Raw genomic sequence first — 22065 nt, forward strand, 5'->3', positions numbered from 1 at the left:
GTAGCTAGCAACATAAACTCACTCCATATTTACTCTATTCTCTAATAAAGATCATAGCTTTATAGTGTTTTCTGCTACAGAAACATTTAGACATTTCCAGACAGAGTAGATGACAGAAAGCAAAAACATCAAATCTTATCATTTACTCTGCCATCAGAGGAGAATTAAAATATTCTCCTTTGCCCTGTGAGCACAAGGCTTGGCAAGTATGTCCTAAAGGAACTGAAGGAGTCCTAAAGTCATGGTTCCTGACAGAACACTTTTCATTCCACTGGAGGTGACTGTGAATCAGATACTTACTTATCTACAAGAGTCCGTATTACTGCCAGCGTGTCCAACACTAGCCCATCCACATTTTGTTTCTTTCTCCTTGGCTCATGTGGTCCTCGGCCCCTCCTTGGTGGCCGAACAGGGTCCCGTGGTTGGCTCCTTGTGTCAGCAGTGGGTACTGCACTGTTCTCGGCCTGTTGCTGCTGGGTGTCAACACTGTCATCTGTTCCACTGTCATCTCGACAGATACAGGAATTACCCATGGTAGTAGTGGCACCTCCAGTCCCTAGGAGGTGGGCTATGTGCTCTTCTAGAGTCAACAGCAGACCCTGGCCAAGGCTTCTGCTCGCTAAGAACACGGCCCAACCAAAGACGATCATTTAGATAGTTTTCAATTTTCCAAGTACTGTTTTCATAATCTGGAGTTGAGGAATTTGCATCCTATTTGTTTTTAACAACTGAATGCCAAAGAAAGTTGCAGAGCTTATTCCCAACATTATCAACTACAGGGAATTCTGGTCATCCAATGGCAGTTCTAAAAGAAAATGAGAAAAAGGAAAATGAATAAAAGATTCTTGACCACTTAATTACTCAAATTTTCCTAGTCTGATTTTATAGATATTAGGATTCTAATGAAGAATTATCTTTGGTTATTTTTACAGGTTTCCAATACAAAGAGATAGCTTTAGATAACAGAATTAGCAATCAATCAATCAATTTATTTTTATCATTCTGTTACAAAGTTGACTGACAAACCATATTCTTATAGACCAGAGGAGTTATCATTGACTTTTTTAAAACCACATGTATAGTTTTTCCTATCTATATAGAAATACATTAGAAGGATGTGTGCATTTCTTTTTCAAGGGCTCCTTTTATCATAAAAAAATGAATTGTCTTTCTGTGTAAGAGGTAGGTGTTAAAAAGAGAAAAATCTTTAAAAAAATGAATTATCTCCTTTCTTTAAATCCACAGGATAATTTAACAAGTTTTAAATAAAATAATTACAGATGTTTGTTGTTAAAAAAAGTTATGATACAAATATGATAGCATCATTTGATATCAAGGAGAATAAAAGGATAGAGTTCCCCATTGGAAGCTCACTCAAGAACTGACAGAATTCATACAAGTTGTTGCAAAGTGTTTCTGTTATGTAAGCAAGGCTTTGTTTTGGGAAAGGAAAATTGATATCACAAAAGTTGTATTTTCACAATGATCAGTTTGTTGCACATGTCTGTTACAAAGTTCAGAATAAGATGCACCAATTTATCTTTGCCTGAAAATACTGACTAAGCACCTTGTGCCAGGCACCACGCTGGATTAGGAGAATAAAGATGAATAAGGAATAGTTCCTGCCCTCCAGGAATTCATGGATGGCCATTCTCATCCCACACAGTATGTTTATCATTAAAAACCTAATGAAAGAACCAGCTCTTCAAGAAGCTGATAAAATCTGGTTAGATTCTGGAAGGAAGTAAAGATTTAGAAATAGGAGACTTACATGGGCTGGTAGCAAAAAGTAAAAAAAAAAACAAAAAAAAAAAAACAGGCTGACATCTGGCGAATAGGCCACATAAGGAATAGACTATGCTAGTGTGCAGTCTCTACACAACATTTGGCTAGTTACAATTAATTCCTCATACCTTGAGCACCGACCAGGAATAATACAAACCAAATTTATAATTCAGTGGAATTAGAAGAGAAATATTACTTCCATTATTTTATTTATTTATTTACTTATTTTTGAGGAGTCTCACTCTACCACCCAGGCTGGAGTGCAGTGGTATGATCTTGGCTCACTACAACCTCCACCTCCTGAGTTCAAGCAATTCTCCTACCTCAGCCTCCCGCGTAACTGGGACTACAGGTGCTGCCACCACACCCAGCCAGTTTTTATATTTTTAGTAGAGACAGGGTTTCACCATGTTGGCCACGAACTCCTAACCTCGGGCTATCTGCCCACCTCGGCCTCCCAAAGTGCTGGGATTACAGGTGTGAGCCACTGTGCCCAGCCTATTTCCATTATTTTAGACAGATTAATGGCAAATTCTTTTTATTTTCCCAGTTTGATTACTGCTACAGGGGAAACATAGAAGAAAAAGAGAAAAATGGAGACAGTAAGTCTTCATATACATATATATAAAAATAATCATATGTAATAAAATATATATAAAGAGGGAGGAGGCAAAGGGAAGGGAGAGAAAAGAATGGAATGGGATGGAACAAGACAGGAGAAAGAAAAGGATAAAGGAAATGAGAGGCAACAGACGTTTTCGCTATTAAGACAGCAATGGCTGGGCCAAGTGATACCACAGATGTTCTTGGTTCCCCCAAACCACTCGGGCTGTCTTCAAAATTTGGAGGTTGTACTGAAAAGGATGTGACTGAAGTACATAGGTAGGAGTATGATGCAAGGACCAGCTGGAAATTGCTTTTTAAAAGAACACATTCTAAACCCGCAGAGTTGAAGTAACAACATTGCCATTACTGTGGGGATCAGAGTATGATTCGCTTTAGAGGGTAGATAACTAAGAGATTTCAATGATTAAAAGAACAGAGGAAACAGAAATCCAAAATAGGAATAACTCTTTAAAGGGTCCCTGGAATGAATTTCTACAGATCTTATAAATTATGCTGGTTTCTGAGAAAGATGAAAAAGCAACATTTAAGAAGCTATGCTCTGGGTCCTCTCACAGAAATTTCACTGATAAGGCGCTGTTAGAATATTTCAGGTGAAAAGAGGTAAACAATTCAAGGTTTTTGGACAGTTCTGACTCTGGGCCAGTAGGTCAGATGATTGTGCCACTAGAGTATTTACTTGAAATCGTATTTTATTAAAAAAAAATCTTTATCTAGAAACCTTAAAATATACAAATTCATTTCTAAAACCTAAATGCTGCACAGGCCTATGGAATGTGAAAGTTCCTCTTCTGCTCTGCCTAGCCCATGCCTTTCCCAGAGATAACTAACCTCTTAAAAGCTTCATATGTTTGCCTCCACATCTATTATTATATACTTTCAAACTAGCTTTTTCTTTTTTTTTTTTTTTTGAGATGGAGTCTCACTCTGTCGCCCAGGCTGGAGTACAATGGTGCGATCTCGGCTCACTGCAACCTCTGCCTCCCAGGTTCAAGTGATTCTCCTGCCTCAGCCTCCTGAGTAGCTGGGATTACAGGCACATGCCACCATGCCTGGCTAATTTTGTATTTTTAGTAGAGACAGATTTTCACCATGTTGGTCAGGCTGGTCTCAAACTCTTGACTTCGTGATCCGCCCGTCTCGGCCCACCAAAGTGCTGGGATTACAGGCATCAACCACCGCGCCCAGCTGCTTTTTCTTTAAATCTAACTAGAATGAAGCCATAAATACTGTTCTATGATTTGCTCTTTTTAATACCACAACCCTCTATATCAGTATATATATAACTACCTCATGCATTTAAAGGCTGTACAGAAATTCATACTCTGGATTATCATAATTTCTCGACCACTATGCTATAAAAACTTGTGGCTAGCCCAACTAACACTTTGGGGATGGTAGAAGGGAGTAGTCCAGGATTAGAGACATGGGACCTCTTCTGGGGAAATGTGTCATCCCCTAGGGAAGTGCTAACTCCAAACTCCTTCCTCACAGTGGTAAGGGTCCTAGGACTATGCTCTGTGGTGTCAACATTGCCATAGCAGAGAGGAACTCCACTAGCTTCTCTAATACCCCACAGCCTTTCCACACAATCTGTATGAAGGTGGGATGGGAAACAAGATGCAAACAGTAGATTCAATCCAAATTGGGGAAAACATACCTGAGGAAGGGAGGCTAATCACGTACTAAAAATAACTGGCAATGATTTGAGAATTTCAAGTTCCAGAAAACAAAGCCTTGAAGGGGAGAGAACAGGGATCTTGTTGCTCAGTAATTTCAGGGGGAAAAAAAGCAAAAAGAATAGGGGATCCTATAAAGTTACAATTTAATGCCAACACATAAAGGTATTTAGGAATTATTAAGAAGAAACCATCTTGGGGATGCCTGTGAGGAGAGAAGTTAAAAAGAAGTTTGTTGGGCCGGGTGCGGTGGCTCACGCTTGTAATCCCAGCACTTTGGGAGGCCGAGGCGGGTGGATCACGAGGTCCAGGAGATCGAGACCATGGTGAAACCCCGCCTCTACTAAAAATACAAAAAAAAAAAAAAATTAGCCGGGCGTGGTGGCAGGCGCCTGTAGTCCCAGCTACTCGGAGAGGCTGAGGCAGGAGAATGGCGTGAACCCGGGAGGCAGAGGTTGCAGTGAGCCGAGATCGTGCCACTGCACTCCAGCCTAGGGGACAGAGCGAGACTCCGTCTCAAAAAAAAAAAAAAAAAAAAAAAAAAAGAAGTTTGTTGGATCTTAAATTCTTAAACTTTATTTTATCATTTTTTTCCTAAGGTTTTTATACACTGAATACAGAATAATCTATGCAGATTTCCATTTAGTATATATTTTTTTTTTTTTTGAGACGGACTCTCACTCTGTCGCCCAGGCTGGAGTGCAGTGGCTGATCTCCGCTCACTGCAAGCTCCGCCTCCCAGGTTCATGCCATTCTCCTTCCTCAGCCTCCGGAGTAGCTGGGACTACAGGCACCCGCCATCATGCCCAGCTAATTTTTGTATTTTTAGTAGAAACGGGGTTTCACTGTGTTAGTCAGGATGGTCTCGATCTCCTGACCTCGTGATCCGCCTGCCTCAGCCTCCCAAAGTGCTGGGATTACAGGTGTGAGCCACCGTGCCTGGCCCATTTAGTACAATTTTAAGGTGATTGGAAGATATCCAATACATGCAGATATTTTTTTAAAATCTGACTAAATCTGATAGGCTGGGCATGGTGGCTCATGCCTGTAATCCCAGCACTTTGGGAGGCTGAGTTGGGAGGATTGCTTGAGCCCAGGAGGCTGAGACCAGCCTGGGTAATGTAGCAAGACCCCATTTCTACAGAAAAAATTAAAAAATTAGCTGGGCATGGTAGTGCACACCTGTGGTCCCAGATACTCAGGAGGCTGAGGTGGGAAGATCACTTGAGCCTGGGAGGTCAAGGCTGCAGTGAGCCCTAATGGTGTCATTGCATTCCAGCCTATGTGACAGAGCTAAACCCTGTCTTTGAAAAAAAAAAAAAAAAATGACTAAATATGAAGGTAAGAAGACAAAAATTAAGTTTTTTTTTCCAAATTGAACTAAGTGCATTTTGAGTTAGTTTCTTCCAAAAGAGCAATTTTCCTTAAATGACCCAGAACATGTCAACTATAAAATTTGTCAGAGAAGAAAATGAGGCTTTTAAAAAAACTGTAAATACTTTAAAGCCAAATACTTTTTTTTTTTTTTAAATAAAAAGGACCAGCTGTGAAAACCAAGTGTAAAGAAGAGGTTAATTAGGTGGAAGAAGCTGTAAGGCATTTTATAAAGGCAAGCCTAGGAAACATACAAGGAAAAAACAAGAGCTGTTACCTCTAAATACTTTCTGAGATGACTACACAGAGTACTCTTGAGGGCTACAGCCACAGACAGGGCACATAAATGAACAAAGTAGATGATCTTTCAGATTTATTTGGCACTGAAAACCTATAGGTTTTAAATTGGAAATGGCTGTCATTCATGGTATTTTTTTTTTTTTTTTTTTTACAGAGAAGTGGTGGACTGTAGGCAAAAGACTGGGTGAAAGCTGATCAATTACACTTTAGACAACTTTGTTATGTGGCCCACTTTCCAAGGACCACTGCTTTAAGACAATAAAACTCAGCTTACAGATTTTACACACAATACCAGAGGCCACCATAGCACAGTACACACTGTTGTCAGACTAGGTGAAAGTCCCAGCCCTGCAATATTTACTGATACGCATCCTAATTAACCTGACTCTTGACACATGTTAAAAAACAGAAATAGTAACAGTTCTTATCTCACAGTACCACTGTGGAGATTAAATGAAATAATGCATGTAATACACATGGCACAGTGCCTAATACTTAAACTGGATCAAAAAAATGCTAGATGTTATAAAATGAGCACATATCTAATCAGAAATAACTAAATAACCTGAGGAAGAGGGATTCTGGAGTAAAACTTGAGTTAAAAGCACTAAGAAAACTAAAGAATTTATCTTTTACAGAACTACCCCGTACTGAAGTAATTTTATCTATAACCTATACTTACCTATATTTTTAGACAGAGAATCTTGGGAGGCATTGTAGCTTGATCATCGCATAGGTGGCATTAGAATCACTTAGAGTACTTATTAAAATGCAAATCCCTGGTCTCACTACAAATAGCCAGAATCAGAATTTCTGGGATGCCGGCCCAAGCCTGTGTTTTCTTAAAAGCTCCCCAAGTGACTCTGATGGCAGCCACATTTGGAAATCACTGTGTATAGAACCTACCACAGAACCTGGCACAGCAGTAAGGACACACTGACTGAATTAGGCGGCAAACTGAAATACTAAAGGGCAATTCTTCTTGGGTCAAAAATGTCAATTTCCTTGTCCAGTAAAATGAACTGAGACTATCTCTGAATGCAGTCCTTTGGAGAGGTCAGCCTAAAAAGCCATTAGAATAGTTATATCCATAAGTGACATGTACAGTACATATCAACACAAAGAAAAAAATGGCTCCATATATTTCCCATAAGGTCCATCTTATGAAGCATCAAAATGAACCTAAATGGTACGCTGCTTAAGGGTAATATCATCAAGGGTTAAGAGACTGAACAGAATAGAAAATGAGTAAGATGAGATTATATAAAGGCAACACATCGGCCAGGCGCGGTGGCTCACGCTTGTAATCCCAGCACTTTGGGAGGCCGAGGCGGGCGGATCACGAGGTCAGGAGATCGAGACCACGGTGAAACCCTGTCTCTACTAAAAATACAAAAAAACTAGCCGGCTGAGGTGGCGGGCGCCTGTAGTCCCAGCTACTCGGAGAGCCTGAGGCAGGAGAATGGCGTGAACCCGGGAGGCGGAGCTTGCAGTGAGCCGAGATTGCGCCACTGCACTCCAGCCTGGGCGACAGAGCGAGACTCCGTCTCAAAAAAAAAAAACAAAAAACAAAAAAAAAAAACAAGGCAACACATCTGTAATACATACATACATATATATATATATATATATATATATTTTTTTTTTTTTTTTTTTTTTTTGAGATGAAGTCTCACTCTGTCGCCAGGCTGGAGTCCAGTGGTGCGATCTCGGCTCACTGCAACCTCTATCTCCTGGGTTCAAGTGATTCGCCTGCCTCAGCCTCCCGAGTAGCCAGGACTACAGGCACGTGCCACCATGCTCAGCTAACTTTTTGTATTTTTAGTAAAGATGGGGTTTCAATATGTTGGCCAGGCCGGTCTTGAACTCCTGACCTCATGATCCACCCGCTTCAGCCTCCCAAAAAGTGCTGGGATTACAGGCATGAGCCACCGTGCCTGGCCAATACCTATATTCTTTACCCTAACTTCAAAGACAACAATAGCTGGTGAAGTCGACTTTGAGACAAAAAAAAAAAGCTAGTCACACAATTTAAATACACATCTGTGGCAACCATCAACTGATTTAATAATTTTTATCACTGGATGCCAGTGCTTAGTAGAAAGACTCTTCTTACCACCTAAATGGCAATACTTTTACTATCATTATACTTTTTAAATATTTTTTCAGATGGAGTTCTGAATATTTTTATTATTTTATGAATAATAATATTTTTATTTTTTCAGACAGAGTTCCACTCTCATTGCCCAGACTGGAGTGCAATGGTGTGATCTTGGCTCACTGCAACCTCCATCTCCCCGGTTCAAGCCATTCTCCTGCCTCGGCCACCCGAATAGCTGGGATTACAGGTGCCTGCCACCACGTCCGGCTAATTTTTGAATATTTAGTAGAGATGGGGTTTCACTATGTTCACCAGGCTGGTCTTGAACTCCTGATCTCAGGTGATCTGCCCACCTCAGCCTCCCAAAGTGCTGGGATTACAGGCATGAGCCACCAGGCCCAGCCTAATATTATACTCTTGATAACAATTTTGCCGCAAGAGCGTAATTATGATCGAATATTTCCTTTGCAAATCTATTTCTCTGAAGTGTGGTATTATTAATTTTGATTCTTGCCTTTTTAAAACAGAAACTAAAGACTATTCTCTCCATTTCTATATTATTTATTAGATTTTTACATTTTACATGTTTTTTCTTTTTTCTTGGGGGCAAATGAAGCACCTAACACTTTATATTTTTTTAAAGCTGCTCTGAGACAAAAAATAATCAAACTTAGGGTCTTGGTAAGTTTGATGTTAAAGCAGTAAGGTTCTGGTACTCACTGTCTTTATAAAACACAGACCTCTACCATCATAAACAGCTCACCATGGAGACATCTGGCCAACTAGTCTAACCCTCTCTGACAAATGGTCCAGGAATCAATGATTCATCTCTTCAAATATTTGCTTGCATTCAGCCATAGTACAGATCAGTGAGAAAGAACACTTTCTTTTCTTTGAAAATAGGACTGCAGAATTACACTGCCTAGGAAGGAAAAGCTGATTAAAAGAGTGACCATAAAGAAGAAAAACCAGACTTTGGGCACTAAATTACTATTGTTATAATCTTCACCTTATCATTCCAAAATAGTGTTAGAGGATGCGACATTTTTTTTCAACTCTCCCCTGCAAAGGCTAAGTCAAATAGCATGAATAGCAAAATGTGTAACATCCTGAAAACTTTAATGATGTTCTCTCGTTAGAAAATGTTTTCGGATTTTTCCCTAAGTGTGTTAAAGCAATAGCTTCTATCATCACATTTACTCCCCAATCCCAATATTTTATTATGAAATTTTCCAAACATACAGAAAATTGAATTAGAGTTCACTGTAAACTGTGAACTATATACCCACCACCTAGATTCTACTACTAACATTTTACTAAACTTGCTTTATCACTATCCATCTCTATATCCATAATTAATCCATACAGTTTTTTTTTTTACATATTTCAAAGTGAAGTATAGGCATCAGTATACTTTCCCTTAAATAATTCAGCATGCATATCACTAGACTTCAATAAACTTCAAGTTTTTAGGAGTCGAATTTACATACACTGAAATGTGCAAATCTTTTTTTTTTTTTTTTTTTTTGAAACGGAGTCTCATTCTGTTGCCCAGGATGGAGTGCACTGGTGTGATCCCAGTTTACCACAACCTCCGTCTTCCGGGTTCAAGCAATTCTCCTGCCTCAGCCTCCCGAGTAGCTGGGATTATTGACACATGCCACCACACTCAGCTAATTTTTGTGTTTTCAGTAGAGATGGGGTTTCACCATGTGGGCCAGGCTGGTCTCAAACTCCTGACCTCAAATGATCTGTCCGCCTCGGCCTCCCAAAGTGCTGGAATTACAGGCATGAGCCACCGCACCCGGCTGCAATGTGCAAATCTTAAGCACAGTAACGTGCTGAGTTTTATCAAATGCATACACCTGTGACTCAAACCCTATCAAGATAGAGAACATTATCTAGAAACAAATTTGCTTTAAAAAATACAAAAATTAGCCAGGCACAGTGGCATGTGCCTATAATTCCAGCTACTTGGGAGGCTGAGGTGGGAAGATCACCTGAACCCAGAAGGTGGAGGTTGCAGTGAGCCGAGATCATCCCACTACCCTCAAGCCTGGGTGACAGAGCAAGACTCTGCCTCAAAAAAAAAAAAAAAAAAAGCCTGCAGAACACCCCAAAGACCACAGTCTTCTTACTGAAGATTGTGTTTAAATGGGGAAAACTCTGAAGTCAACAATACTGATTTGGTAATGCATGAAGATTACACTTGCCAGCTGAAACAGAAACTACCTAAAGATGTTTCAACAAGAGTGTTTCTGTCTTTAGACTCTAAAGACTTTGTTAGGGAAGGTAAGAAGGGGGTAGATTGTGAAATATTTGGTTGGAATTTTACTTTTCCCCCAAAAAGAAAGGTTGTCTTGATAAGGCATTTTTACTTGCCTCCCAGATGTCCAAAGCTATCTATCTGTAGGTTTAAGTCACACAGAGTACCATTAACCCCTGAATTGTAACTGTCAAGAAGTCTGGGAAAAGCACTGGATGATTCTGACATTTCCCTTATGCACTGAGGATCTTTAAGAAAGCACACCTTTGAAAGCAGATTTTTTTTCTGGTTGAAAGAGTATCTGAGCAGGGCATGGTGGCTCACACCTGTAATCCAAACACTCTGGGACGCCAAGGCAGGCAGACAGCTTGAGCCCAGGAATTTGAGACCAGCCTGGGCAACATGGTGAAACCCTGTTTCTACAAAAAATACACAAATTAGCCAGAGTGGCGGCTTGGACCCTATAGTCCAGCTACTGGGAAGGGCAGTGGGAGTGAGGGGTGGGAGGATCGCCTGAGCTGGGGAGGTCGAGGATGCAGTAAACCATGATTGCACCACTGCACTTCAGCCTAGGAGACAAAGTGAGACCTTAAAAAGAAAAAAAAAAAGTCTTTGGAAAAACCTTCCTCTAAAAAGTTGAGAGTTTTTTTAAACTAGTAGCAGTGCATCTGTGGTCAGAAAGAATTACAGAATATAGTCCTGACCTAAAACGGTACAAAGGAGAAAAGACAAATCCTTTCAGCATTCAAAGAATTTATTAAAAAATAAAATTTAGGCCTAGGATAGAGTAAGGAATTTCCAGAAGCAAGTAATAGTGAAAAAGGGGAAGTAAATAATCCCTGCCCAAAATCTTAAGGATTGAAAAATTTGCCTTGGACTCCCAAAAAAATACTAAGGAAGAATTGAGGTAAGTGCTTATGATGGTTGCAGTACAGGGAAGAAAAACAAATGTAATATTCCATAGTACTTGTGGTTTTCCCCCCAGGAGGCCAAACAATAGGAGATCATATGTTATTCAAATATACACAAATCTAAAGGAAAAGCATTTTTCTATTATAGAAAACTCTTTGCTTTTAAGAAAAGCAAATAAAATATATAAGCAGCATGAATATCAACATTTTCCTTAATGATGTCTACTTTAAACGATGTCTAAAACACTCATACTGCATACTCATTTGGATACTCATTAGACCCTAATACGTATTCAACAAATATCTTAGGTGAATTTATTCTAAAATCTGTAACATAAAGTCTCTCCAAAATATTTACCATTTTGAAAAACTGAGACAACACCATTCAATAACTATATATCCAATGCTTATATGGCAGGCAGTGAGGAAAGACAGAAAAAGGTCCCTCATGCTCCTGACAAAGGGAGCTGGGGTTAGGGACAAACTTAGCTCCCTACCCAAAGACTACAGATAAAGCATCTACTAGAAGGAGGCCTCCTGTTCCATCAGTTTTCCAGTGGAAAAGGAACTTTGGTAACACTGAAGTATCTCTGTGTGAGCAAGTTTTTAGGTCACTATACAAATCAGCAATAGCAAAAGGGGAATAGAGAATCTATCTTTGCATTGTAACACATTTATGTCTTACATTATAAGCCAAAATATTGTTGGTATAAATATCCCTGCCCACACAACGAAAAGTAAACAAAAAACCTATAAATTAAATTGATAAAGATGAAGCTAAATAAAAATTCTAATAAAGAGGAATCATGATGAAAACTGAGATCATTTTGAGACAATACAGATGATGCACCCCAAACTAAGCACGCTTCCTGAATACTGCAGGAATCCCCATTCTGCATATGACCAGCTTGTACTGGTGCCAGGTTTCCCAGGACAGACTTCCTGGGCGAAAAAAGTATTAAGAGACCACAGTAAACTCCAATATTGTTCTAGTTTTAGGTTATGAATACCATGTTTTAGTAATCCTTAGTAATTCACTTGGTAGGTTATTAATAAGTAGCCCTTAGGCATACCTAAGTATGAACAACTATGAAGCAATAAGAACTTAAAAAAAAAAAAAACCACAGAGCTGTATTTCCCATGTGGAGGGATTGGGCAGGAACCACATCTTGAGAATCACTGCATTAAGGGAACACAGGAGCGAAAACAATTCTTCAGGAGATAGAGGGGTAAGAAAAAACTAACACTGAACATTAAACTATGAGGTAATATACTTGCTGAGTAAGGTATTTCCAACCTTCTATTTGAGGTACATAGGACCCATTAAATTACGCCTGGAAACTATAATTTCAAGCAATAAGAAAGCTATGTGCAGAGTTCATTCCTTAACAAATTTAAGGAGTATATAAATTCCTTACTATTTCAAATGTATTGTCAGTTTTCAAAAGCTCAGAAACAAAGCGGAATGTTCTCTAAGAGGCCACCACTATTTATAAGATAACTTTTCCTGATGTAACCTTGTATATACCACACATTTATTTAAAATTACTGCTTTTACATATTTAACCAGCAACCACTCCCTTTTGGAATGGACACATTTGTATGTTTTCTCTACTCACAAAGGTTGGCAAGAAAAGGATTTCAAAAGCTGACTTACTGAATGATAAACCAAAGGGAAATATTCACTCCTTTGCACTTCTAAAAGTTGTAAAAGTCCCCTCCAAAAGGTTGTGGCCCAAGTTACAGCATTTACTACTTCGTGATTATTCTGCTTTTCAATTTTCTAATTTGAATATCAGGGAAAAAACTACCCAAATTCAACGATAACTGCCTTGAAAATGCCAAAAGCTTGAAGAGAAGCTAAATCCATAGTTTATTATCCCCAAATAATTCTTTTGAAATAGATTGCTGGTTCCACTGTGTTTCCCATTTGTGGTGACTATTGACTTTCCACTTATTTTGCAATCCTGAGACTATCACACCCTACTTTACAAGTATCCTACTAAAAAATACAGAACATTTCCTATTTATTTATCTGAGACAGGGTGTTGCTCTGTTACCCAGGCTGGAGTGCAGTGGCTCACTGTAGCTTCAACCTCCCAGGCTCAAGAGATCCCACCACCTCAGCCTCCCGAGTAGCTGGGACTATCTGCATGTGCCACCATGCTGGGCTAATTTTTGTATTTTTTTTTGTAGAGATGGGGTTTTGCCATCTTGCCCAGGCTGGTCTTGAACTCCTGGGCTCAAGTAATGGTGTGAGCCACCATGCCCAGCCATAACTTCCAATCTTAAGTAGTGTAATAGTGATTACTACCCTCAAGAATTCCTAACATTTTCTCCAAACCATATAGAGTGCGAAAGAAAGCTGTATTTAAAAAGATGCAAAGGGATTTCCCACTTCATTAGAACAAATTACTTCATTGCTAAGGAAAGCATATACAATTCTCAATAGACTAAATTAAGCTCACGAGGCTAGGCATGGTGGCTCACACCTGTAATCCTAGCACCTTGGGAGGCCAAGGTGGGTGGATGGCTTGAGCCTAGGAGTTTGAGACCAGCCTGGGCAACATGGCGTAACCCTGTCTAAAAAAAAGTGCAAAAATTGGCCACGTGTGGTGGCTCGCACCTGTAGTCCCAGCTACTTGAGAGGCTGAGGTGGGAGGATCACCTGAGCCTGGAAGGTAGAGGCTGCTGTAAGCCGTGATAGCACCACTGCACTCTAGCCTGAGAGACAGCATGAGACCCTGTCTGAAAAAAAAAAAAAGAAAAAGAAAAAACAGAAAAAAAGAAATATAGAATAATTGTTTGTTAAACTCTTGCCAAAACATACTTTTTTTTTTTTTAGCCTCCAGGCCCCACAGTGTTACATAACTCAGATTTGTTGTTTTTACCTGATTCACTACAGATTAACACACTATTATACAAAATGCTAAGTTTTTATTTCCCTTTGATACTTGCTAAAAGTTATTTTGCTGACAAAAGCAGAAGCCCACATAGAGTATGCTAGGATACCTCCTATAATCAATAACTTAAAAATAATCACTGAGGGCCGGGCACAGTAGCTCACGCCTGTAATCCCAGCACTTTGGGAGGCCAAGGTGGGCAGATCACTTTGAGCTCAGGAGTTCAAGACCAGCCTGGCCAACACGGTGAAACTCCCTCTCTACTAAAAATACAAAAATTAGCTGGGCATGGTGGTGCTTGCCTGTAATCCCAGTTACTTAGGAGGCTGAGGCAGGAGAATCGCTTGAACCCAGGAGGCGGAGGTTGCAGTGAGCCGAGATCGCGCCATTGCACTCCAGCCTGGGGAACAAGAGGGAAATCTCGGTTTCAAAAAAAAAAAAAAAAAAAAAAAAAAAAGTCATTGAGTACAGAAAAAAGCATAACATAGAAAGACATTAAAGAGTAGGTTAGGGCAACATGCATCCTGGGAGATCAAATAACTCACAATCACCAGTTATAGTTTTTAAAAAGATCCACAGAATATAAGATCACAAAAACAAAAAATTCAGAGCAGTACAAAAATTACTTCGAAAGGCAGACGCAGTGGCTCACGCCTGTAATCCCAGCACTTTGGGATGCCGAGGCAGGTGGATTACTGGACGTCGAGAGTTCGACACCAGCCTGACCAACACGGAGAAACCTCGTCTCTACTAAAAATACAAAATTAGCTGGGCGTGGTGGTACACGCCTGTAATCCCAGATACTCCGGAGGCTGAGGCAGGAGAATCGCTTGAACCCAGGAGGCGGAGGTTGCAGTGAGCTGAGATCGCGCCACTGCACTCCAGCCTGGGCAACAAGAGCGAAACTACGTCTCAAAAAAACAACAACAAAAAAACAAAATACACAACTAAATTACTTCGAAAAAATCCCACATAAATTGCCCGATATTTGGAAAACCATCTCTAACAAGTACCATGAACCAAACACTAGTAAAATGTCACACAGGGACACAGGTCTCCTATAATCTCATAGAGGGATCTACAAAGCAAGATACCATCCCAGGAAATGCAAACTCCACATAAGGGGAAAAATAAAGAGAACCACTGTGCAAGAGAAATTTAAAAGCAACTTCCAACGTGCCTCATAATCTATAGTCGAGGGCTACCACAACGCATAGTATTCGTGAAGGAAAAAAGGCAGTCTTTACCAATCACAACTGAGGGAGAAAGTATGATATTCACTGCCTGCAGACATCCAAAAGCCATGCATATATGTGTGTGTGTGTGTGTGTGTGTGTGTGTGTGTGTGTATGCAAAAGGGGGAGGAGGTTTACAACGTTGAGATCAAATTACTTAGAGGAAAATTTCAGCTGTCAGGGGAAAAAAATTCCTGAAGGAAAAGATATTCCAGTGGTAACTCCTGCCAGCACCATAAGAAGTTCAAAGTAAATGAAAACTCTGAGAGCAAAAGCTGGAAATCCCACCATCCTCATCTAAGCAGGGTTTGAAACCATGGGTTTAGATCTTAGTATGACCTAAGAAGCTGTGAACCTTGAAGCTTTCAGTACAATATGGCTCCCAGCACTCCACAGGTGACAGACAACGACTGTATTAATCTCACCCCTTACCTCTACATACTACTTTACAGTTTAGAAAGTGCCTTCACTTTTATTCCTCAACAGCAACCCGTTTGGTGGTAGAATCACAGTAACTTAGGTTCACGCAGCTTGTAGTTTGTACTTTCACATACTGCGCTGGTTATTTTACAGAAGAGACTTAAGGAGGTTAAGTCACTCCACTAAGCACAAACAGATGGTAGGTGAAGAGCCTGGAAAACTGCGGGATTCTACTCAGTCAATAACAGACACTTTTAACCCTTCAAAGTTCAAAGTACAACACTCCAGGGGGAGCAACCTCACTCAGAGAACTATACAAGACAGGACCTCGGAGTCTCAGCCGACCGTCTCGGTCTCGGTCGGTTTCCCTCCCCAAAGACGGGGAAAGTGAGGCAGCAGGCAGAGACAAATGCCTAATTTGGACTCACGCAAGGGTTGTTGGTGGGATAGACCCTCCCCACCCTACTCGGGCAATAAGCCCGGAAGCAGTTGGATCCTGTGTCTGGGACACCTGGTCGATCTCCAGAGAGGGAATAATTCCCGTTTCCCTTTCACTATTCCCCACTCTGGCTTTCCTATGGATGGAGGTGTCTTCTTCCCATCACCGCCCAGAAACCCCCTCTCCCCAAGGTCCTTACCCAATTTTCAGCTCCGGCTTCCGTAGTAGGAGATGCCGCTAGTTCTGGCTCCTACCTCCTAGCCCCATTCTCTTTCTATCCCAAGGCGTTTCTAAATCTCCCCGGGGAGGTATGCCTCCCACCCGTGCCACCTAGACCGCAAACTCCACAAAAGGAACCCTCCCAAAGCGTCCCCTCATCTACCCTTTCTATCCCGGGCACCCCTGAGTAGGTCAGGACCCCCTCAGTACCAGGAGCCACCCCAGGAGATAGACAGCTGCCTCTCTCCCGGGCCCTGTTAGCCGCAGCCTCCTCAGAAGGACGACCCCCAAGAACCTCTTCTGGTGAGGACCCCCGAAAGAAGGAACACCCTCTTCTAGGAACCTCTTCAGATCCCTCAAGCGCGGGCCTCGGTGGAAAACCTCTCGGCTGTTTCTCAGGTTCTGACCAACGCCACCTCTCTCCCGGGCCCTTTCCAGAGCCTACCCCGGCCCCAGTCCGGTTAGCCCGCCCCAGGCTCGAGCGGCTGTTCCCCTCCCTCACAGACGTCCCCAACCCTCAGACTCCCTCCCGTTCCCCGTGCCCAGGGGACTTCTCAGAGCAGCGCGGTCGGGCTGCGGCACTGACTTTCTCTAGCTCCCGGGCCCACTGGAGGGAGGGGGCGGCGACGGAGGCGCGACTCCTTTGTGACAGGTCCGAGAGAACGGTAAAGATGGACGCGAGGCCACGGCGCTGCCATTACGCGCAGAGCCCACCCCCGCTTCGTACCGCCCCAGCCCTCCCTCAGTCCCCTAGGAAACGCCCCTTCCTCGGTGGCAATCCCGCTCCTTGACAGCCAATCACCTTTCAAAAATTGTGTCACGCGATCAGAGGGACCGGCCCGCCCCCCAGGCGTAAACTGGCCAATCCTCATCCTGAGGCGTGAATGGTCCAATCAAGTCTCTCCGGCTCGTTTTCAGGATACCGGATTTCCATCGGGCTCCCGGGGAGGAAGAGCTCCGCGGATTGGGTTACGTCACCGGAAGTGGGGCGGGACTCTATTGTGGCGGTGAGGAACAGGAAGCCCTGAAGGGTCAAAAGAAATACAAAAGCAAAGGCTATTTTTTTTTTTTTTCCTTCTTTCATTCCTTCCTTCCTCTGTTTCTTTCTTTCTTCCTTTCATTTTTTTTTTTTCTTTTTTAAGAGCGAGCGGCTCTGCGGTGGCAGTTTGGGGTGGGCGCCGCCGAGGTGAGGGCGTCTCGCCTCCCGGGCGCCGGTAGGTGAGTGCGGCCTCGGTCCTGGCCTGGCGGCGACACCTGGGTTCCAGCTTCCTTGCGGAAGAGATGAGCTGCGGCTGCTGTTAGGGTCAGCGCCAGGGCCAGGCCTGTTCTCAGTCCGCGCACCCGCTCCTTGTCCGGAGTAGCCGAAGCCTGGGGCTTGCGGGCCCAGCCTGAGGGGAGCCAAGGGTGCCCGCGGGAAGGCATCTGGGTCGCGGGGAGGACCCTTTCAGGCGGGCCCAACACTGCTGGGCATTTAATGGGGTTTCCCCAATTTTCTACCAGGTAGGGCCACCCAGGCTTCAAGTGAGTAGCAGGCTCCGTTCCAGAGGTCTGGGAACAGGTCCAGGTTACTCACTCCGATGTGCGGCGTCTGGTTGGAAATGGTTGAATCCCAGAATGGTAGTGCAGGATGGGAAGCACATTTATTGTGTGCCATGTACCAGTTGCTGTGCCAAGCGAATTTTCTATTACGGAAAACAAGCCAGTTGGCCCGTTTTGCAGGAAACTTAAGGAACGAAGACAAGAGAGTTGAAGCGTCATGCTTGAGAGTTGGTGGTCCTTGTGACTGTCAGTCCACACAGAGGAAAGGGGGAGACCTGTTTGTTCGTAGTCGTGGTTCTTAAACGTTAGTGGAAAACAAGATCTCCTGGGGCCCTTTTAAAATGCAGTTTCTCAGACTCCCGCACGCTCGGGTAGTCCGACTGGTTAGTTCAGGAGTGGGACCCAAGAAGCCAGATGCAAGCATGGTGATCAGAATTCCCGATGACCTCTTGCCTACCACCTGTGAGATAAGATTTGTCGATTCTTCAGTTATTTGGTGTATTCATGTGTCCACAGGGACACCATAAAATGGAAGGCACCCTTCTGAAATATTTGAAGAGAATCAGTGGGTAGACTCCTTTTTGATACAAAGTATTGAGCTGACAGCAGCTTTTACAATCTTTTAGTTAGATGACCTGCGAACAATTTGTAAGGGTCTGAAAGTAGAGGCTGCCCGATTATCTTTCTCAACTGAAGTCTTCATGTCGTTACCCTGTGGGGAAGTGCTTCATGATATAAGAAAGGAATAATTGTGTCAAAACCATTTAGTTGATTATCAGTCTCCACTTTCATCTTCCAAGAATCGTGATGCTTGGTTAGAATCAAGCTGCTGCTTTAGCTATTGAAAACCACGTATGTGGTAAATCAAGTAACAAGTGCAATGTAAGTACAGGGTCAGTCATAGTGTAATTATGCCTTTATGGCAGCTAAATTAAGCATTTTCAACATGTTCACTATTAGTCACCTTCTGAACATACTTTGTCTTCATTCTTAAATATTGTTTCACTCTTTACTGTAGAATATGTTGTTAAGATTGTTTTGTCTAAAATCAAGTATCGACAAGTTTAAAAAAAAGATTGTTTTGTGTTTGGTTTTCTATATTTCCACTATGCTCTATGGAACTATGGGGTTGGTTTGTGTTCAATTTGTTTGGTATTTATTAGACTTCTTCAATCTGTGGATTAGTGTCTTTCATTAATTCTGTAAAATTCTCAGCCATTTTATATGCATATATTGCTTCTTCCCATTGTCTCTCTTTTTTGTCGATTTAACTAAACCTTTTCACTCTTTTCTCTATGTCTTTTACTCTGTTCTATCATAGTACATTCTGCATAATTTATTCTCAAGTTATTTCCATTGTTATTAAACTCTGCCTCTGAAATCTTAAATCATATATTGCATTTTTTAGTTTCTGAAGTTCTGTTTGGTTTGTGACACTTTTACAGTTTCTTATTTCTTACTATTTTGAGGCTTAATTTTATTTCTTTAAACATGGAAAGTATAGTTGTTTTTATAATCTCTATGTTTAATTCCACTGTCTGAATTCCCTTTGGGGGAGTCTATTTCTGTTGTCCATTATTCCTGCTGTTTTACTTCCCAGTTCACCTTTACTTTGAAGCTGTAGTTCTTTTGGGTACCAAATTAAGATGGAGAGGGAGGTAGTTGTCAGACTGCACTCCCTGAATGGGCTCCTGGCTTGAACTTGTTTCTGTTGTCTCATAAAGGCATTGAAACTTTAGCTTTTAAGTCAGAGAAATCCTCAGGATGAAATCCATTTTGAATACTGGGCTTAATTTCTGGTTTTCACCTTCTAGATTGTGTCCAAATTCTTTACTATCTTGTTAGCTTTTCTATTTAAGAATTAATATTTTTGGCTGGGCGCGGTGGCTCACACTTGTAATCCCAGTGCTTTGGGAGGCCGAGGTGGGCAGATCACTTGAGGTCAGGAGTTTGAGACCAGCCTGGCCAAATGGTGAAACCCTGTCTCTACTAAAAATACAAACATTAGCCAGTCATGATGGCGGGCGCCTGCAATCCCAGCTATTCGGGAGGCAGAGGTAGGAGAATCGCTTGAACCTGGGAGGTGGAGGTTGCGATGAGCTGAGATCATGCCACTGCACTCTAGCCTGTGTGACAGAGCGAGACCCTGTCTCAAAAAAAAAAAATTATTTTTGACAAATTTCCAGCATATTTAGTGCAGAGGTGGAGAATTGGTTTCAATTACCTAGCCCACTATTTCAAGAAATGAAAATCCCCCTGTATTCTGATTTTTGGAATGTGAAATTTGTGTGATTTCCAGCATCCTTAAATTAAAGATAGTTATTCTTCATATACGTAAAATTTCCACCACTTTTCACTGTGCATCGTCACAGCCATTATGAAAATTAAGCTTCCCCAGTGCTTATTCTAGTTTTCCTTTCTGAACTGCTTAGTGCCTCTTATGGCCTGTAACCTAGTTTTACTTTCCCTTAAATTGCTGTGTGCCAACCTTACGTCTTTTACTAAATGAGTATAAGTTCCTCAGTTGCCTGTTTAGTACATAGCATTGTATCTTGCACATAATAGGTTCTCTGTAAATATTTGCTTCAAAAAATGTTTTTTCTTTGAGATGGAGTCTCACTCACTTTGCGCGGGCTGGAGTGCAGTGGCGCGATCTCGGCTTACTACAACCTCCGCCTCCTGGGTTCAAGCGACTCTCCTTCCTCAGCCTCCTGAGTAGCTGGGATTACAGGCATGTGCTACTACGCCCGGCTAATTTTCATATTTTTAGTAGAGACGGGGTTTCGCCATGTTGGTCAAGCTGGTCTCGGACTCCTGACTTCAGTTGATTGACCTGTCTCAGTCTCCCAGAGTGCTAGGGTTACAGGCATGAGCCACTGCGCCAAAAAAAAAAAAAAAAAAAAAATCTTAGTTGGTCTTGTCTGGTTATTGTATGCAAAGCTATTTTTTTTTTTTTTTTTTTTTAAAGGGAAATGGGTATCTCATTTTGTTGCCCAGGCTGGCCTTCAACTCCTAGGCTCAAGCAATCCTCCAGTCTCAGCCTCCTGAGTAACTGGGACTGTGTTTTTTTGTTTTATTTTGTTTTTAATTTGGTCTTGAAGTGGAGTTATATAGGGTGGGGGGAGGGAGGATGGAGTATGACTTGAGGTGTGGGTTAGGTTCTGAAGCGAGCCTAGGTGACAAAATAGCTTACAAGCAAAGCTACCCTTGAAATGTCAGGGAGGCAGCATGTTAATTGTAGGAATACCAGTGTTGCAGAACTCTGACATGGCCAGTGTGATATTGTAAAATATATATTTGGCCTTCATCCCTGTCTCCTGTGGCATACAACTCCTATAATCCTTGAAATCTCCAAAATGATTAGTGTCTTTTTATATGCTAAGGAGCTGACTGATGGCTGGCAGCCTCTAAGTAACTTGAGCATGGGGGCTGGTCACTTGAAAGACCCAGGCAGGATTAGAGGGTTGGGACCTTCAACCCCTCCCCAGTGTCCAACCTCTGGGGAGAGGAGAAGGCAGAGGAGCTGATGACCACCAGTGGTCACTGGTTTAATTAATCATGTCTAAGTAATGAAGCTTCCATAAAAACCCAAAAGACTGGGTTTGGGGAGCTTCTAGATAGCTGGACATGAGAGGTTCCTGGATGATGGTGCCCCAGAGAGTGCATGGAAGCTCTGTGCCCTTCCCACATGCCTCGCCCTATGTATCGCTTCATCTGTATCCTTTATAATATGCTTTTATAATAAACCATTATATGTAAGTAAAGTGTTCTTCTAAGTTCTGTGAACTGGTCTAGCAAATTAATAGAACCTAAGGAGGGGGTCATGGGAACCCCGATTAATAGCCAGTTGGTCAGAACCACAGGTAAAACAACCTGCTTCTTGTGGTTGGTACCTAAAATGGAGGCTAGTCTTGGGGGACTCACCCCTCAACTTATGGGATCTGACACAGTCTCCATCCAGGTAGGTAGTGTCAGAATTGAACTGAATTAGAGGACACCCAGCTGGTTGGTATCTGCTGCAGAATTGGTTGATTGCTTGGTGTGTGGGAACATATCCCTCACAGAATTATACTGTGTTGATTGTTGAGTGAGAGAATAGGAAAAACGCTTTGATTTGGTTTGGGTTTTTTTTTATATATATATCCTCAGGCAAGCTTTATTTTGGCTTTGGAAAAAAATGCTGTTTTTCTTCCTGTGAGCCCCAGATGAAGTTGTTGGTTTGTATTTAGGAGTCACAATATGTAAAAAATACAATGAATACAATCATTCG

General features: G+C 41.9%; 2 protein-coding genes across 15 annotated transcripts in view; one reads left to right on the forward strand and one right to left on the reverse strand.

Annotated features, from left to right (window-relative positions):
* The window catches only part of RSPRY1 (ring finger and SPRY domain containing 1), a 52095-nt gene extending 35063 nt beyond the window's left edge, over window positions 1-17032 (reverse strand). Inside the window, exons 1-2 of one of the 3 annotated variants that reach the window (XM_055297554.2) lie at window positions 16237-17032; window positions 301-805 (exon numbers count right to left, since the gene is read on the reverse strand). In XM_055297554.2, the coding sequence (XP_055153529.1) occupies window positions 301-650 (350 nt within the window). In that variant the 5' untranslated portion in view covers window positions 651-805; window positions 16237-17032. Of the gene's footprint in view, window positions 1-300; window positions 806-6444; window positions 6896-16236 lie in introns of those variants that run through there. The other 2 variants (XM_055297555.2, XM_055297556.2) reach the window with 2 other exon arrangements.
* A 92-nt stretch (window positions 17033-17124) lies between these two features.
* PSME3IP1 (proteasome activator subunit 3 interacting protein 1) overlaps window positions 17125-22065 on the forward strand; it is a 33632-nt gene continuing 28691 nt past the window's right edge. For 2 of the 12 annotated variants that reach the window (XM_063611854.1, XM_063611859.1), the window contains exon 1: window positions 17247-17474. Coding sequence is in view for 3 of the 12 variants with exons in the window: in XM_055297559.2 (XP_055153534.1) it covers window positions 21619-21756 (138 nt within the window). In the remaining 9 variants the exon portion in view is untranslated. Of the gene's footprint in view, window positions 17757-20760; window positions 21757-22065 lie in introns of those variants that run through there. The other 10 variants (XM_063611858.1, XM_055297563.2, XM_055297560.2 and 7 more) reach the window with 9 other exon arrangements.

The sequence above is a fragment of the Symphalangus syndactylus genome, chromosome 11, assembly GCF_028878055.3.
Source record: "Symphalangus syndactylus isolate Jambi chromosome 11, NHGRI_mSymSyn1-v2.1_pri, whole genome shotgun sequence".
Lineage (NCBI taxonomy): Eukaryota > Metazoa > Chordata > Mammalia > Primates > Hylobatidae > Symphalangus > Symphalangus syndactylus.